General features: G+C 45.8%; 1 protein-coding gene across 1 annotated transcript in view; it reads left to right on the plus strand.

The window, feature by feature from the left end:
• LOC120999300 (nicotinamide N-methyltransferase-like) overlaps positions 1 to 15,814 on the plus strand; it is a 92,202-nt gene extending 76,388 nt beyond the window's left edge. The window contains exon 3 of the mRNA XM_040430183.1: positions 15,271 to 15,814. Within this exon, the coding sequence (XP_040286117.1) occupies positions 15,271 to 15,694 (424 nt within the window). The 3' untranslated portion in view covers positions 15,695 to 15,814. The remainder of the gene's footprint in view (positions 1 to 15,270) is intronic.
• The last annotated feature ends 4,360 nt before the right edge of the window (positions 15,815 to 20,174 follow it).

The raw sequence follows: 20,174 nt of genomic DNA on the forward strand, positions 1-20,174 counted from the left end.
GGACTAGGGTTCGATGCCAAGGCCATTTCGGGACATTCATTCCGCATAGGGGCGGCATCCGCAGCGTCAAGTTATGGGGTTCCAGCGCACGTCATCCAGAAGATGGGCAGATGGCAATCTTCCCGTTTCACGCACTACGTTTCGAACCCGCAGGTTGAGATTGCCGGAGCCTTCACCAGCTTAGCTTTATGAGTTCCGCATTAATCTTTCCTGCCCGATTGATTTTTGCCCCTCATTTAGCTCGCACACGGCCATGGCTTCCGGCACACCTCAGCCATTGATAGTTGACAATCAGTCACCCCTTCCCCAACTCAGTTCGTCCACTCTGCTCCCACCGTAGCCAGGACCACAAGTAGCAAGGCTGAAGATCAGCCTGTGTTTGTGGGAGGGGCGAAGGAGACCTATATAGCGCCGCCTCGCTCTCCCATCATGGACGCCGCGCTCTACCCCTCCCACCCTTCCCCTTTCTTCACCTCTCTCACCATCAGGCTTGCCCCTCATTTAGCTCGCACACGGCCATGGCTTCCGGCACACCTCAGCCATTGATAGTTGACAATCAGTCACCCCTCCTCAACTCAGTTCGTCCACTCTGCTCCCACCGTAGCCAGGACCACAAGGTGGTTTATCTGCCCAAACAACAGGAGGGGAGCAGGAGGAGCAGGAGGATCTGGAGCGTGATGACGAAAATGGCACAGATGACCTTGACAGACCGTGGCAGTATGCAGTACAGATGGAGGCAGGGAGGCCCTCCGAATCTCTTACACAAAATGGCCGGTGCAGTGGCGTACATAGAGAAGTAAGGATCCCATTGCAAGGATCAATCCAGGCCCCCCACACACTGACCCTTAAGCCATTGTTCCACTCCCTCATTTGCTAAAAGTTGTTCCTTTAGAGGGTAGAGCCCTGACCAAGTTTTCACCTCCAGTAGAAGAGGAGATAATCCCAAATATGACTCTTGCCCTGGGCCCCATAGCAGTCACCTGGTCTGCCGCTATGGTAGTTAACCCCCTGGTCAGATGGATGCTTTCATGTTTAAGTAGTGACATCCACATTGTCAGGACTCAGCAGAGGGATGACTACTGGCTGTCCACATTGCTAGACCCTCGCTACTGGTCAAAAATGGGGGCATTTAGACTTTCAGAGAAGGATGCAAGAATGGACTACTATAGAGACATGCTGTATAGTCAGTTGGTTGATGCCTACTAGTTTTGATTGTGAATATTCTAATCGCAAATTTTTATTGCGAATATTGGCACTTCAAGAATTGCTGAAGATGTAGAATATAGGGCTTTATCTTCGTAATCGCGAATATTCTAGATTTTTATTTCCATCAGTAACCCCCCTTCTTGCTTGTGGGCCAATGAGAAGGCTGCAATATCTTTGTCAGAGCTTAGCAACATCCCTAGCAACCAATAATAAAGTTGCCTACCCCTTTACTATATAAGAAACTTCCCAGCAGCCATTTTCTGCAGTTTTTCTGCAGTTCTGAGAAAGAGAGAGCAGTGACATTGCTGTCCTCTGTGCTTTCATCTGGATCCTGTTCCTTATCCAATTACATTAGAGAGTTAGTTAGCTCATATACATAATACAGATAGTTAGTGGGAGATAGTCAGTGTAGGTTAGATAGTGATATAGTCTAGCTGATAGGTTCTACTGTTTCTCTGCTCTCCATACATACATGCTACAGACATAGTGTACCAATCAGTAATATCTACTCAGATCTAACTGGAGATCACGAATTCTAGAATTCGCAAATTTATTGCGAATATTATGCAAAAAAAAAATCTAAATATTGCAAAAACGAATATTGCCTATGCCGCTCATCACTAATGCCTCCAAGCACCATCACCCTTCCTCATGAAGGTCTGACTGGAGGGACCCTCTGCGCTCATACTCCAATGTCATGCCTGGGGGTGGGGGTGGGTTGCAGGAGCTTTACCAGCTCCATACGCAGCGACTTCAGTCTGGATTCTATGATGAGATGTTTTCTTCAGCTACCTACTGAAGAAACCACCCAGCAGCAACAGGAGATGCAGTAGATCCTCAACCAGCAGGTGGCGGCATACTTGGACTGCACCCTGTCACCCATGATTCAAGATGTCCTGTACATGAAAACTTAAAATGTGGCCGCAACTGGCCAAGATTTCCATGGGCATGCTTTCCTGCCCGGCCAGTAGCGTGGCATCAGAGCAGGTGTTCAGTGCAGTGGGGGGATGAATCGGGTGTGGATCAACCAGGATTTCTAGACGCCGATGCCTGATGCAACAGAATAAATCATTCTTTGATGACTAATGATCATACTGTAGTGTGCTGCCACACCGTTATATTCTGCAAAATGAGCCATCTCTACTGGCCACATCCTGCAGCCACTATTCTGAAGCTGCCACCCGCCTGACATAACCCGCCTGATACCTCTACTGCCATTCTTACAACTGGGCTTCTTGGCCTACTAATATGTACATTTTAATTATTTTTTTAAAGGATATTGGGCCTCGTTATCTCACAGCTTTTTTGGGATTTTGCTACTACTGTGATCTGCCACCATCTTGTGCTGTATGCTGCTGCTGCCCCTCCTCCCCAATCTGTTATGGGGCCACTATTGTCCCTGTTACTGCCACTGCTGTTGATCCCTATCCCCACTCTGTTATGGGGCCACTATTGTCCCAGTTACTGCCACTGCTGTTTGCCCTCATACCCACTCTGTTATGGGGCCACTATTGTCCCGGTTACTGCCACTGCTGTTGGCCCTCATCCCCACTCTGTTATAGGTCCACTATTGTCCCTGTTTGTCCCTGTTACATTACCGTTTATTTTTCTGTTCTTCTTAGGCTACTTTCACACTAGTGTTTTTACTGGATCCGGCAGGGTTCAGCAAAAATGCTTCCGTTACTGATAATGCAACCATCTGCATCCTTTATGAACGGATCCGGTTGTATTATTTTTAACATTGCCAAGACGGATCCGTCATGAACTCTATTGAAAGTTAATGGAGGACGGATCCATTTTCTATTGTGGCAGATTGTGGCAGAGAAAACGGATCTGTCCCCATTGACTTGCATTGGGGGTCATGCCGGATTCATCTTGCTCCGCATCCCAGGATGGAAAGCAAACTACAACATGTTGCGGTTTGATGTCCGGTATGGGGAAGCAACTAAACGGAACAGAATGCATTTTGGTGCATTCCGTTCTGTTCAGTTCAGTTTTGTCCCCATTGACAATAAATGGGGACAAACCTGAAGCATTTTTTCCGGTATTGAGCCTCTAAGACGGATCTCAATACTGGAAAACTAAAACGCTAGTGTGAAAGTAGCCTTATCTGTCAGAAGAACAGAAAAAAAAAAAATTAATAAAAGGATCCTGTATTTTGAGCATCTGTGGGTACTCTTTCACACAGTCAGTATTTTGTATCAGTATTTGATTAGAATTTTAAGGCCAAAAGCAGGAGTGGGTTCAAGACACAGATGAGATACAAATATTTGCATTACATTTCACCTTTGTTTTGGACCCACTCCTGTTTTTGGCTTACAAATACTGATGCAAAATACTGACTAAATAGCGACCATTTGAAAAAGGCCATTAAAGTCCTGCATGCATTCCTTATATTTTACAACACTATTTGATCAGTATTTTCTAGCCAAAAGCAGGAGTGGGTCCAAAACACAGAAGAGATGAAGCAAACATTTCTATTACATTTTATCTCTGCTTTGGACCCACTCCTGGTTTTGGCTTACAATTACTTATCAAATACTTAATGTCTGAAAGAGGCTTTATGGATGCTCAAAATATAGGATTTTTTTTTCAATTTTCTGTTGTTCTGACGTATCTGAAGAATGGAAAAATAAACAGTGATGTGAACACAGCCTTACTGCCACCCCCCCCCCCCCAACACACACACACACACACTTTCATGGGGCCACTATTGTCACTGTTACTGCCACTGCTGCTGTTGACATCTTTCCCACTGTCTTATGTGGCCACTACAGTCACTGGTACTGCCACTACTATCACCCTGCCCTCTCTGTCCATGGCGATAAATTAGACATGACACAAACATTGACCTGTAATACTGATGCACAGTAAATCTACAGCTAACAGAAGGGATGAAAAGCATGTGTTTGGACTGCCACAACATGGACACAGCTCCTGCAGGGGCGCACATGGGTTTTTGGCTCTACTGAAGGGGGCTGTATGCTTTTATTTTTGTTTAACAGAAAGGATTAGCTATGAATATTGATGCACTGCACAGTGATGTAGATGGCAATAAATTACACCTGCCAGTGATACTGATGGCAAAGTACCTACAGAACCAATTAACTATGAATGTGGGTGCACCAGAACGTAATGCAGATGGCGATATACTATCCCTGCACTGTCCGTGCAGATTAAGTTCCAAGCCTTCACACTAAGATTGGGCCACTAAGTGGGATTAATATGATTAGACATGGGTATACCTGATTTATCGCAATTTGTGCCAAATTAATTTGTTGAAGTTCGGTGAATCAGCTGAAACAAAATTTTCAAAACTTTGCTCCTCTCTAACTTAGTACATAAGCCATGCATGGATTCAAGTCTTTCCCTTGGACTCGAAAACAATAATTCATATTTAAAAGGGTTGACTCATTTGGACATTTATTGCATATCCACAAGATATGCCTTAAATGTTTAGCTCCTATCTCAAGAACAGGACCCCACCACATGCATGCATTGCTCTCTCCATTCAGTACTACAGTACTTCCAAATATAACCGAGTAAGCATACCCAGCTATTTTCAGAAGTGCCATAGCAGTTAGAAAGAAAAATGCAAGAGCGGCTATGACTCCATTTGGTGCAATGTACATGAGGTCCTTTTCTAGTGATAGGTGTGGTTTGAAAAGGAAGAACCCACACCTATTGGACATTTATGGCATATCATGTGCATATGCCCTAAATGTACAGATGGGAATAAGCAATAAAAGGAAATAAAAAGGTCTCAAAATACGTTGCCTTCTTTCGATGCGCTGCAGGTCCTGTAGTGATATGGGCAAGTTCACACAGCGATTAGTATTATATGGAGGACCGCGCTGCTTCGCTTACCATCAAGGGACAACCTCTCCCAATAGGATTCCTTTGCACTTTCCAAATGCAGTGACATATGAATCTTCACATTCGCTTTTACCATCCTAATATATTGTATGTACCCGACTCGGGTTTCCCTTGACGCTTCGTCTGCGGCGAACAGACTAATGAGTTCGGAGCTGGCTGATATACAAATTAAACTCCGCCCTTTTCCTTAACAAATTAAAAATAATAAAACACTAAAACAATCACAAACATAAGAAACCTGAGTTACAATCTTGTATCAGAGTCATAATAAATACAAATAAAATGTAATATTACAAATCACATCCACCCCACCCACCGGTTGAATATTGCAATCAATTACACACATCGGAATCACTCTAAGTAGTAAGCCAATCCATGTTAGCGTACAGGCTTTGATTCAGAAGTACTTCAGATGTCATGTATCCACTATTAATTTCTCCACTTTCATTCACAAAAATCAGGATCCAGTCACATGGTCCCTACCCGCCAATTGGAGGTCTCTTTACCATACCTGACTACCACAGGAAGAGTGAGAGTCTCCTCCCATATCTATACTGTCACGATCTGTAAGTGCTATACCAGACAGGGTTTAAGATCAAAATCTACATTTAAACCTCCTGGCTGCAGGGTGGCCAGTTTGTATATCCACTCTACTTCACGTTTGTTAATCCTAGCAATCTGGTCACCACCCCGCCAGTATGGTTTAACCAGTTCTATACCCATAAACTTCAGACCTTTGTTTTGTTTTTTATGAATCTTTTTAAAGTGTAGTGAAACACTATGGGTTTCAAGGCCTTTCTTGATATTCCTCATATGCTCCTGGATTCTGGTTTTCAATTTACGAGTGGTGCGCCCGACATACTGAAGCCCGCAAGGGCATTCCAACAAATAAATAACACCTTCTTTTTCACAGGTGATTTCACCATTGATTTTATGGCAATTCCCTTTGACTGTAGATTGGAATGTCTGCGCACCGCTCCCTATCCGTCATGCTTCTATTTTTGCATGGCAGGCAAAAGCCGCACCATATGAATTGTTGCTTATTTTTCTTCCCTTCCACTATGGTTCTGGAGCCAACTACCACTGCGACCGCCGCCCTAAGGGTTGGGGGAGGGGTCGCTATGGACGAGCCTGGGAACCATATGGGAACCAACACCCTTGGAATCAACAAAGATATCACTCACAATATCAAAATCAGGAACCTAGTGAAGACCGGTATCCAGTTCAGCAAAGGAAAGAACGAAGTCCTAGAGGGGAACCTGAGAGGGAGATAGAAGTAATCAGTGAAAGGAGAGAGGAGGGAGAGATGATTCAAAAGGAAAAAAAAAATTCCACATCAAAAGGTATACAAATGAACAAAAAAATGGAGGACGGACAACCCAGAGAGTTAGGCAAGGCGACGCCCCAAAAAAGAAATATAGAGGAGGAAGAGGGAATGGAAAGCGAAAAATCTAGTATTCTAAAAGAGCAAAGGAATATAACGGGGATTTTTAACCTCAGTTCACATACCCTGACCGAGCCGGAAAAAAGAGTTCTTGGAAAGGGGTTACATTTTGCACCGACTGCTATGCTCAATAAATTTGAGATGTTTCTTGAAATTCATAAATACATTAGAAAACTAAATATTGCAAAGTATTGTATTAATAAACAAAACCCACCTTAAAAAATGTGACAGTCGATAAGAGTGAAGTCCCCTCACAAAATAGTGAAGATACGGAAAAAGAGATAACTCATACAAAATTAAGAGAAAAGTCCTCTTTTTTCCCAAAAATCTAAGAAAATGAGTGCGTGGAAGCATTTAAGTGGGGTTTGATAAAAGAATTGGAAAATATGGAAACAAAACCGCAGTACTTCAATCTATCTAAAGAAGAAAGAACAGCTCTAAAGGATTTAGAAAAGAATCCCAATATAGTAATAAAACCGGCTGACAAAGGGGAAGGGGTGGTAGTCATGGATCTGATCAAATATGAACAGGAACTTGAAAGGTTAATGATGAGGCGACCTATATGCCCCTGCAAGGAAATCCTACGTATAAATATTAAAAAAAATTGAATTCAATCCTGAAGTCAGGCTTTGATAGAAACATTCTGAACAAAAGAGAACTAAACCATCTTACGATTAAGTCCCCAGTAAAGTTGAGCGAACCCGAACTGTAAAGTTCGGGTTCGTACCGAACTTTAGGTTTTTCGGCACCCGGCCCGAACCCGAACATTTACGTAAAAGTTTGGGTTCGGGTTCGGTGTTGAGCGCTTTCTTGGCGCTTTTTGAAAGGCTGCACAGCAGCCAATCAACAAGCGTCATACTAACGCAAAATACTACTTGCCCCAAAAGGCCATCACAGCCATGCCTACTATTGGCATGGCTGTGATTGGCCAACTGCAGCATGTGACCCAGCCTCTATTTAAGCTGGAGTCACGTAGCGCCGCGCGTCACTCTGCTCGGATTAGTGTAGGGAGAGGCTGCAGCTGCTGTCAGGGAAAGATCAGGGAGAAATATTCTGAAGAACTGGCATTTTTCTCAGCGATCTACATCAAATGTCTGTTGTGGGTGCAGTGCACAATTTTTTTAAGCCTGCACTGAGCCAACTACTGCTACTGCTGAAAACAAACTTTTTTTTATTGGCAGCCATTTTATGCAACGATAGTGCACCAGCACTATCTATCTGCATGTCTGCTAGTCTATAAATACAGCGTTTTGCTTACTGTGCTTAAAAAAACTTTTTTTTTAAATAGTGCACATCTGTGATTACACGTGCATAGGTGACTGTCACATTTAGGCCACAAATACGGCTATTAGGATACTGTGGTGAAAAAAAACCTTTTTTTCATATACTGCACATCTGTGATTACACGTGCATAGGTGACTGTCACATTTAGACCACAAATACGGCTATTAGGTTACTGTTTAAAAAACAACTTTTTTTCATATACTACACATCTGTGATTACACGTGCATAGGTCACTGTCACATTTAGGCCACAAATAAGGCTTTTAGGATACTGTGGTGAAAAAAAAACTTTTGTTCATATACTGCACATCTGTGATTACACGTGCATAGGTGACTGTCAAATTTAGGCCCCAAATACGGCTATTAGAGTTAAAAAAAAAAATATAGAGTGCAATACCCTACATCAGGGTTTATATTGGCGGTTAATTATTTTTAACATACTTAACCACTTTTCTTCTTTGCTTTGTGAACGCTAACTATGAGGCAAACATCTAATAAGGGACGCGGTCATGGTCATGGTGGTGGTGTTGGTGGAGCCTCTGGTGCAGGGAGAGGACGTGGCCGTTCTGCCACAACTACACGTCCTACGGAACCTACTACCTCAGGTCCCAGTAGCCGCCAGAATCTACAGCGATATTTGGTCAGGCCTAATGCCGTTCTAAGGATGGTAAGGCCTGAGCAAGTACAGGCGCTAGTCAATTGGGTGGCCGACAGTGGATCCAGCACGTTCACATTATCTCCCACCCAGTCTTCTGCAGAAAGCGCACAGGTGGCGTCTGAAACCCATGCCCATCAGTCTGTCACATCCCCTTCGTGCATATCGGGGAACCTGTCTGAGCCTCAAGTCATGCAGCAGTCTCTTATACTGTTTAAAGACTCTGCTGGCAGGGTTTCCCAAGGGCATCCACCTAGCCCTTCCCAAGGGGTGGAAGACATAGAATGCACTGACGCACAACCACTTATGTTTCCTGATGAGGACATGGGAATGCCACCTGAGCACGTCTTTGATGATGACGAAACACAGGTGCTAACTGCTGCGTCTTTCTGCAGTGTGCAGACCGAAAAGTAGGTCAGGGAGGAAGACTGGTTGGAAGACGATGCAGGGGACAATGAGGTCCTAGACCCCACATGGAATGAAGGTTGTGCCCCTGACTTTCAGAGTTTGGAGGACGAGGCAGTGGTGAGACCGAGCCAACAGCGTAGCAAAAGCGGGAGCAGGGTGCAAAAGCAGAGCAGCCGTCGCCAAAACAGTTTGCCTGCTACTGGCCACCGTTCCCAGGGACCGAGCACACCAAAGGCAGCTTCAAGGAGTTCCCTGGCATGGCACTTCTTCACACAATGCGCTGACGACAAGACCCGAGTGGTTTGCACGCTGTGCCATCAGAGCCTGAAGCGAGGCATTAACGTTCTGAACCTTAGCATAACCTGCATGCCCAGGCATCTACATGCGAGACATGGGCTGCAGTGGAGTAAGCACCTTCAAAACCAAGAAAGGGCTCAGGCCCCTACTGCTCCCTCTTCTGCTGGTGCCTCGGCCTCTTCCTCCGCCTCTGAAGGAACGTTGGCACCTGCCGCCCAGCAAACAGAGAATGTGCCACCAACAACACCACCTCCGTCACCAAGCATCTGCACCATGTCACAGGGAAGCGTTCAGCTCTCCATCTCACAAACCTTTGAGAGAAAACGTAAATTCCCACCTAGCCACCCTCGATCCCTGCCCTGAATGCCAGCATTTCTAAACTACTGGCCTTTGAAATGCTGTCATTCAGGCTGGTGGAGACGGACAGCTTCAAACAGCTCATGTCGCTTGGTGTCCCACAGTACGTCATTCCCAGCCGCCACTACTTCTCCAGGAGAGCCGTGCCCTCCCTGCACAACCAAGTATTGGATAAAATCAAGTGTGCACTGCGCAACGCCATCTGTGGCAAGGTCCACCTAACCACAGATACGTGGACCAGTAAGCATGGCCAGGGACGCTATATCTCCCTAACTGCACACTGGGTAAATGTAGTGGCGGCTAGGCCCCAAGCTAAGAGCTGTTTGGCGCACGTCCTTCCACCGCCAAGGATCGCAGGGCAACATTCTTTGCCTCCTGTTGCCTCCTCTTCCTACTCGGCTTCCTCCTCCTCTTCTACCACCGCCTCATCCGGTCAGCGACAGACCTTCACCACCAACTTTAGCACAGCCATGGGTAAACGTCAGCAGGCCGTTCTGAAACGGATGTGTTTGGGGGACAGGCCCCACACCGCGCAGGAGTTGTGGCGGGGTATAGAACCGACGAGTGGTGGTATAGAGACCGACGAGTGGTTGCTGCCAGTGAGCCTCGAGCCCGGCCTGGTGGTGCGCGATAATTGGCGAAATATCGTTGCAGCTTTGGGACTAGCCGGTTTGACGCACATTCCTTGCCTGGCGCATGTGCTAAATTTGGTGGTGCAGAAATTCATTCACAACTACCCCGACATGTCTGAGCTGCTGCATAAAGTGCGGGCCGACTGTGCGCGCTTCCGGCGTTCTCATCCTTTCCGCCACTCGGCTGTCTGCTCTACAGCGTAACTTCGGCCTTCCCGCTCACCGCCTCATATGCGACGTGCCCACTAGGTGGAACTCCACCTTGCACATGCTGGAGAGACTGTGCGAGCAGCAGCAGGCCATAGTGGAGTTTCAGCTGCAGCAAGCACGGGTCAGTCGCATTGCGGAACAGCACCACTTCACCACCAATGACTGGGCCTCCATGCGAGACCTGTGTGCCCTGTTGCGCTGTTTCGAGTACTCCACCAACATGGCCAGTGGCGATGATGCCGTTATCAGCGTTACAATACCACTTCTATGTCTCCTTGAGAAAACACTTAGGGCGATGATGGAAGAGGATGTGGCCCAGAACGAGGAGGAGGAAGAGGGGTCATCTCTAACACTTTCAGGCCAGTCTTTTAGAAGTGGCTCAGAAAGAGGATTTTTGCAACAGCAGAGGCCAGGTACAAATTTGGCCAGCCAGGGCCCACTACTGGAGATCGAGGAGGATGAGGAGGAGGATGGGAATGAAGCATGTTCACAGTGGTCTGGCACCCAACGCAGCTCGGGCCCATCACTGGTGCGTGGCTGGGGGGATACGGAGGACGCAGACGATAAGCCTCCCACAGAGGACAGCTTGTCCTTACCTCTGGGCAGCCTGGCACACATGAGCGACTACATGCTGCAGTACCTGCGCAACGACAGCAGAGTGGCCCACATTTTAACGTGTGCTGACTACTGGGTGGCCACCCTGCTGGATCCCCGTTACAAAGACAATGTGCCATCATTAATTCCCTCAATGGAGCGTGATCGGGAGATGCGCGACTACAGGCGTACGCTGGTAGACGCGCTCCTGAGAGCATTCCCGACTGGCGCCGGGGGACAAGTGGAAGCACAAGGCGAAGGCAGGGGAGGAGGAAGAGGTTGCCAACGCAGCTGTGTCAGCGCCAGCACCTCAGAAGGCAGGGTTAGCATGGCCGACATGTGGAAAAGCTTTGTCACCTCGCCGCAACAACCGGCCCCAACTGCTGATATGGAGCGTGTTAGCAGGAGACAGCATTTGAACAACATGGTGGAACAGTACCTGTGCACACGCCTAAACGTACTGACTGATGGTTCTGCCCCATTCAACTTCTGGGTCTCCAAATTGTCCACATGGCCAGAGCTTGGACTGTATGCATTGGAGGTGCTGGCCTGCCCTGCAGCCAGTGTACTCTCTGAACGTGTATTTAGCACGGCAGGAGGCGTCATTACAGACAGACGCAGCCGCCTGTCCACAGCCAACGTGGACAAGCTCACGTTCATTAAAATGAACCAGGCTTGGATCCCACAAGACTTGTCTGTACCTTTTGCAGAATAGACATTTATACCACCATCAAACAGTACATTCTTGTACTCAAGTCAAGTGCAATGATTGTTTTATTTTTTTTTTATTTGTCCCAATATTTTGGGGGCTACCTACCTCAATAAAAAATAATAAAAAAACATTGTTGGCTACCTCTTCCTCCTCCATTGCTGCCTCCACCTACAACACCACATTCACCGCCTCCTCAACCTCCGACTCCATATCCACCTCCTTCTCTAAATTGCAGGTTAATAATTTGTAATTTATAGTTATTTAATTTTATTTTAAGTTATTTCCCTAGCCACATTTGTTTGCAGAGCAGTAGCCATGCTCTTAAGCACATTTTACTGCCTTTTACATCCCTCTAGCCTTTTCAAGGACAATTTTAGAGCCCTAAATTGAAAAAATTCTTATTTTCAATTGTCGAGTGACATTTTACCATTTTTGGCGTATACAAACCCCTGCTGTGCCTGGGTGACAGGGGCCTAAATCTCTCAAAATCGTCTGTTCTATTGCTGGGTGACATGAACCCTCTTTTGCCTTGAATGAACCCCTGCTCTGCATTGCTGACAGGAAACTATATTTAGTGAAAACATCTGGTACTGATCGGAAGATGCGCGACTACAAGCGCACGCTGCCGATGGCATTCCCACCTGACAGCGGGGGCACAGTGGAAACACAAGGCAAAGGCAGAGGAGGAGGAAGAGGTCGCCAACGCAGCTGGGGCACCGCCAGCACCTGAGAAGGCAGGGTTAGCATGGCCAAAATGTGGAAAAGCTTTGTCAGCCTTGGAGGTGCTGACCTGCCCTGCAGCCAGTGTATAGTGTGAACGTGTGTTTAGCACGGCAGAGAGCATTATCACAGGCCGCAGCCAATGTGGACAAGCTTACGTTTATTAAAATGAACCAGGCATGGATCCCACAGGACTTGTCCATGCCTTGTGCAGAATAGACATTTATACCAGCCTCAACCATCCATTCTTGTACTCAAGTGTTGGCTACCTATTCCTCCTTCACCGCCGCTTCCACCTACACCGCCACGTCAACCTACACCGCCACATCCACCCATCCACCGCCTCCTCAACCTCCTACTCCTAGATCCAGATTTTTATTTTTTATTTTTCTGTATTTTATGTTATTTTAAGTCATTTCCCTATTCACATTTGTTTGCAGAACAATTGCCATGCTCTTAAGCACATTTTGATGCCTTTTGCAGCCCTCTAGCCCTTTCCAGGACTATTTTAGAACCATTTTAGTGGCCAAAAGTTCGGGTCCCCATTGACTTCAATGGGGTTCGGGTTCGAGGTCAAGTTCGGGTCAAGTTCGGGTCCCGAATCCGAACTTTTTTTTCAATTTCGGCCGAACCTGCCGAACCCGAACATCCAGGTTTCCGCTCAACTCTAGTCCCCAGTAGTCCCAGTCATATACCAACTTCCAAAAATACATAAGGATTTGACGAATTCCCCGGGAGACCTATAATCTCGGGTATTGATTCGCTAAGCAGCAGGCTGTCAGATTATGCTGATTTCTTTTTACAGAAGTATGTGCTTAGCGCTCCCTCGTATCTTCGGGATACGGGGAGTGTTATTAATATTATTAAAGATTTTGGTAATATCAAAGATGTTAGCAATTTTTGGCTAGGGACAGTGGACGTGACATCGCTGTATACCAGCATCCAGTCCACTGAATAAAAGCTGCAAAAGCCGCCCTGGATAATGATGACTCGATGTCAGATCAACAGGGACAATTTATTCTAGACAGTGTTGAATTCTGTCTAAAGCATAATTTTTGCTGGTTCAAGGGACAATATTATTTACAGCAGACTGGGACGGCGATGGGGGTGAAATTCGCCCCCAGTTATGCTAATATCTTTATGAACTTATGGGAGAAATAATTTATTAACCCTATCCTGTCCAAGAAAATCTCAAGGGGTGCAATAGTTGCTTGGAAAAGATACATAAATGATTGCCTGCTATTTTGGGAGGGAGAGAAACAGGGATTGGAAGCCCTAATAGAAACATTAAATAAGAATAATTGGAATATAAAATGTACAGGTACCATCAGCAATATCTCCATTGACTTCCTAGATCTAACCATCTATGTTGAAGATGGCCGATTAAAAACAAAAAATGTCTTTAAAAAAACGGATGTCAATGGATATATTGATACCTCCAGTTGTCATCATGCCCCTTGGATTAGAAATATATCAAAGGGGAAGTTTACCATAATCAGCTTGAACTGTATGGATGATGTGACTTATGAAGAACAGAGCCAAATCATCCAAGACCGCTTTGCAGAAAATGGGTATAATATTGAAGATCTAAATGAGAGCAAAAGGCAGGTAGATAATGATAGAAGGTCAGGCAAAAAAGAAATAGCGGGTTTGAAAAAAGAAAGGGATTTTCGCTTTACATTCTTAACACAGTACAATATAGGGGCTGGAGTTATAAAAAATGCAATCCGGAAAAATTGGTTGATTTTGAAGAATGATCCCATTTTGGGAAGCATAATACCCAAGCAACCAGACATTATTTATAAAAGAGCCCCCAACATACATAACCATCTGGTCTGCAGTGCTATACAAGAGAAAAAAGGGGAAGAAAAATAAGTAACAATTCATATGGTGCGGCTTTTGCCTGCCATGCAAAAATAGAAGCATGACGGATAGGGAGCGGTGCGCAGACATTCCAATCTACAGTCAAAGGGAATTGCCATAAAATCAAAAGTGAAATCACCTGTGAAAAAGAAGGTGTTATTTATTTGTTGGAATGCCCTTGCAGGCTTCAGTATGTCGGGCGCACCACTCGTAAATTGAAAACCTGAATCCAGGAGCATATGAGGAATATCAAGAAAGGCCTTGAAACCCATAGTGTTTCACTACACTTTAAAAAGATCCATAAAAAAAAAACAAAGGTCTGAAGTTTATGGGTATAGAACTGGTTAAACCATACTGGCGGGGTGGTGACCAGATTGCTAGGATTAACAAACGCGAAGTAGAGTGTATATACAAACTGGCCACCCTGCAGCTGGTATAGCACTTACAGATCATGACGGTATAGATATGGGAGGAGACTCTCACTCTTCCTGTGGTAGTCAGGTATGGTAAATAGACCTCCAATTGGCGGGTAGGGACCATGTTACTGGGTCCTGATTTTTGTGAATGAAAGTGGAGAAACTAATAGTGGACACATGACAGCTGAAGTACTTCTGAATGAAAGCCTGTACGCTAACATGGATTGGCTTACTACTTAGAGTGGTTCCGATGATGTGTGTAATAGGTTGCAATATTCAATTGGTGGGTGGATGTGATTTGTAATATTACATTTTATTGGTATTAATTATGACTCTGATACAAGATTGTAACTCAGGTTTCTTATGTTTGTGATTGTTTTAGTGTTTTATTATTTTTAATTTGTTAAGGAAAAGGGCAGAGTTTAATTGGTATATCTGCCAGCTCCGAACTTATTTGCCCCAGACGAAGCGTCAAGCGAAACCCGGGTCGGGTACATACAATCTACCAAGATAGGAATAACCATTTAACTACTTAAATTATATCCTAATTTAGGCTCTGGGCTATTAAATGTCTTACTTTCTCACATTTTTTTTCAGTGACGAATTACAGGAGATGAATGAAAAAGTGAAATCAGCAATTCATCATGTCTTAAAATGTGACCTTGAGAAGCCAAATATCACAGGTCTGATAGTCTTACCACCAGCAGATTGTATCATCAGCGCTTGGCTCCTGGATGCTGTCTGCAAAGAGCAAGAAGATTACATCAGAGGTCTCTCGAAGTTGTCGGGTTTACTAAAACCTGGAGGACACCTCATATTAATTGGGGTTGTAGATGCAACATTTTTCACAAATAAGAAAGACAGGTTCCATGCATTCAACTATAATGAGAGGTTTGCCAGGGAGGCTGTAGAGGGAGCAGGCTTTGTTATTGATTGTTGTAAGGTTAAGGAAAGAACAGCTGTTAGTGACCTTACTGACTATAAGGGCACAATATTCATTGTAGCTCACAAGGAGCAGTAGAGCTGAGTAGAAACTTACGATTTAAGGAACCAAAATAAACGACTTTTGTGGCGTATATCTTGTGCAGATTCTGTCGCACGCCTTGCTGCAACAGAATCTGCAACTTCTTCCCCATTCACGCCAGGTCTCAAAAAGTGGGCATGGTGTGGGTAGGAAGGCCGGCCTGTCTCATTTATCATTTTCTACGCCTGGTTTAGTCATAGAAAATGGTTTAAATGTAAGACTGCAAGGAAACTGCCTTACATTTAGAATCAGGCGGTGGATAGGACGAAATTATGTAGAGGCTGTGCTCCTAATGCCTCATTGTCACGAGGGTATCAAGAGCCACGTCTGACTCCGTTATACCCGGGGTCAGGAGGTCGCAGCGGGTGGCTGCGCGCTCTATATCTTAAGATCACGTTGTTTCTTAGTGATTGTTTTCTGTGTTTGCCTTGCTATCCTTTTTGTCTCAATCAGGGATCCGTAGCTTCTCCTCCTCAGCTGTTTCTTGTCTGCCACTCCCAACCTCCTTATATTCTCCCCTCACACTTCTCTAGTTGCCAGTTATAGAGCTTCCTGCCTGGACATCTATACTGACCCACTGGAGTTGTGAATCCTGGTTGTCGTTCCAGAGTGCTACCCTCCGGATCCCTGTTGGGCTTCTTGTTGTCTCCTGTTGTCGCCCACCTGGGATTATATGTTGAGTTTGTATTGTCTGTCCTTCCCTTGGTGTTTTCCTTTAGAGCTAGTGGTGCGGACTAGTGTTCCCACCGCCCTGTTCACTATCTAGGGCTCAGCTTAGGGAAAGCCAGGGCTTTAGGCACGTGATCGGCGTACGGGTGAGGAACCCGTCTAGGGACGTCAGGGCAGCCAGGTGCCAGCCGCTAGGTGAGTCAGGGGTCACCACCTTCCCTCTCACTTGGGCAGGGCCTTCCTTGTTCCCTCCCTCTGTGTCACGTATGTGATAGTCACGCCGACCGTGATATTATAACTGGCCTTTACTTTTTGAGAAAAATAAAATAAAAATTTTCTTTTTGTTGTTCTTTTTTCTCTACTTAGAATCCAATATGGATCCTATTGCTGCCTTGGCAAAACAGCTTCAAGGCCTGTCTTTGGAGGTGGCAGGATTGAAGGCGTCTGTCCTCCAACAACAGCAGCAAATGCAGCAGACCGCACCCCCAGCGGTTGCTATGGGTAACCAGGTTGTTACAGAACCCAAGGTTGTTCTTCCTGACAGATTTTCTGGGGGAAGGGACAAATTTGCGACGTTCCGTGAGGCCTGCAAATTATACTTTAAGTTGCGCCCTTACTCCTCAGGTAATGAAGAACAGCGGGTAGGGATTGTCATTTCCCTGCTTCAGGGGGACCCACAATCCTGGGCGTTCTCGTTACCCCCTGGTTCCCAGGCTCTCCGGTCAGTGGAGGGATTTTTTGGGGCTTTGTGTCTCATATATGATGACCCTGACCGAGTCGCCCTGGCTGAGTCGAAGTTATGGAGACTCCTACAGGGAGATCGGTCAGCAGAGGAATATTGCTCTGAGTTCCGTAGGTGGGCTACGGATACTCAGTGGAACGACCCGGCTCTCAGGAGTCAGTTCTGCTCTGGGTTATCTGAAAGGGTTAAGGATGCACTGGCGCTGTATGAGACCCCCCTTTCCCTTGATGCTCTTATGTCCCTCTCTATCAGAATAGATAGGCGTCTTAGGGAGAGATCGAAAATTCCTGAGCAATTGGTTACCTCTCCCAAGCAACAATTAGTCTGTACTGACTTAGATGAGCCTATGCAGCTAGGCGGAACTTCTCGTCAGGTCCGTCCTCCTGAGGTTCGCCGTAGGGGGGGGGCCTGTTTTTTCTGTGGGGGGAAGGGTCATTTCATTAATGTCTGTCCCTCCTTTCTCAAAAACAAAAGACCGTCGGAAAACTACTAACCCCAGGCTGTGCGGAGGATGTCAGCCGGGGGGTATACGTTTCCTCCATACGAACATCTCAATTTGTGTTACCAGCGGTTATTGTTTTTGGTGTTAAGACGGAGTCTATTTCTTTTTTTCTAGACAGTGGAGCAGGGGTAAATTTGATAGATGCCCATTTTGCCCGCACTATGGGTTTGTCTCTCTGTACGTTGCAGAGACCTATTCCCGTATTCGCTATAGATTCGGCTCCTCTGTCTCAGAGAAACCTCACCCACATTGTTCATAATTTACACCTTCGGGTAGGGGACCACCATAATGAGTGTCTTTCATGTTACGTTCTGGAGGGCCTTCCCTCTCCTGTGGTATTGGGTCTTCCCTGGTTGGTAGCGCACAATCCAGTGGTGGATTGGCAGGCCAGGGAGATATTGGAGTGGAGTGAGCATTGCAGAGAGAATTGCTTAAATAACAATTGCTTAATCGCCTCCATAGCTTCCCTACCTACATTTATTTCGGACTTTGAGGACGTTTTTTCTGAAAAGGGTTGTCAGAAGCTACCACCTCATCGTCCTTATGATTGCCCGGTTAACCTGATTCCCGGTGCAAAATTACCCAAGTCCAGGTTGTATAATCTTTCGGGTCCCGAGAGACAAGCCATGAAAGATTATATCTCCGAGAGTCTGGCTAAGGGACACATCAGACCCTCTTCTTCACCCGTGGCTGCAGGGTTTTTCTTTGTTAAAAAGAAAGATGGGGGCCTGCGTCCTTGCCTAGATTTCCGTGAGCTAAACCAGATAACCATCCGAGACCCATACCCTCTTCCTCTCATTCCTGACCTTTTTAATCAGATTGCGGGTGCTAGGTGGTTCTCCAAACTTGATCTTAGGGGGGCCTACAATCTGATTCGTATCAGGGAAGGGGATGAGTGGAAGACAGCTTTTAACACCCCTGAGGGGCATTATGAAAATCTAGTTATGCCTTTCGGTCTGACCAATGCCCCCGCTGTCTTCCAACATTTCGTTAACGATATTTTTAGTCATCTCATCGGCAGGTTTGTAGTCATATACCTAGATGATATCTTAATTTATTCGGCTGATCTGAAAACACATGAGGTGCATGTCAGGCAAGTACTGCAGGTCCTACGGACGAATAAATTATATGCGAAAATTGAAAAATGTGTCTTCGCCGTTCAGGAAATACAGTTCCTGGGATATCTATTATCTGCTTCAGGTTTCCGTATGGATCCTGGGAAGGTCCAGGCAATTTTAGATTGGGATCTTCCGGAGAACCTTAAAGCCCTACAACGGTTTTTGGGTTTCGCAAATTTCTATAGAAAGTTCATTAAAAATTATTCAGTGATCGTTAAACCCCTTACCGACATGACTAGGAAGGGGACTGATTTTTCCAAATGGTCTGACGCCGCTAAAAATGCATTTTCCTCTCTAAAAGAGAGGTTTACCTCGGCACCTGTTCTAATTCAACCTGATGTCTCCCAGCCTTTTATTGTCGAGGTAGATGCGTCAGAGGTGGGAGTGGGGGCTGTATTGTCTCAGGGTCCGTCTCCTGGCAAATGGCGCCCTTGCGCTTTCTTTTCCAAAAAATTATCTTCTGCAGAGAAGAACTATGATGTTGGAAATAGGGAACTGTTGGCGATTAAACTGGCGCTTGAAGAGTGGCGTCACTTCTTAGAGGGAGCAATCCACCCCGTCACGGTGATTACGGATCACAAAAACCTTCTGTACCTAGAATCGGCTAAGCGTCTCACCCCTAGACAAGCTAGGTGGTCGCTATTCTTTACCAGATTTAACTTTGTAATCACCTATCGTCCTGGGGCAAAAAATACCAAGGCAGACGCGTTATCTCGTAGTTTCCCTGGAGGGGGTAATGTTAGTGATCCGGTACCTATTTTACAAAGAGGAGTGGTTGTCTCTGCTGTACACTCTGTTCTAGAGGGAAAGGTGTTAGAGGCCCAGGGGGACGCCCCGGCCTCTTGCCCCTCAGAGAAATTGTTTGTACCGTTAAACCTGTGTCTTGAATTATTAAAAGAACATCATAATTCGGCACTTGCTGGGCACCCGGGTAGTAAAGCAACCTTGGAGCTATTATCTCGTCGTTTTTGGTGGCCAAGGTTGCGTCAGGATGTAATGGATTTCGTGTCTACTTGCTCTACTTGTGCACGCGCGAAAGTCTCTCATACACGTCCAGCAGGGTCTTTATTGCCACTTTTTATCCCCAATAGGCCATGGACACATCTGTCAATGGATTTCATCACTGACTTACCGTTGTCTGCGGGTAAAACAGTTATTTTGGTAGTAGTAGACAGGTTTAGCAAAATGGTACACTTTATTGCGCTACCCGCACTTCCTAATGCTAAAACTCTTGCTCAGGTGTTTATCAGTGAAATCGTGAAGCTTCACGGGGTCCCTTCCGATGTGGTTTCGGATCGGGGAAGCCAGTTTATTTCTAAGTTTTGGAAAGCTTTTTGTTCCCGTTTGGGGGTACACTTGTCCTTTTCCTCAGCTTTCCATCCTCAGTCGAATGGACAGACTGAGCGTACCAACCAAAACCTAGAAACATATTTAAGGTGTTTTGTG

Source organism: Bufo bufo, chromosome 1 (assembly GCF_905171765.1).
Source record: "Bufo bufo chromosome 1, aBufBuf1.1, whole genome shotgun sequence".
Taxonomy (NCBI): Eukaryota; Metazoa; Chordata; class Amphibia; order Anura; family Bufonidae; genus Bufo; species Bufo bufo.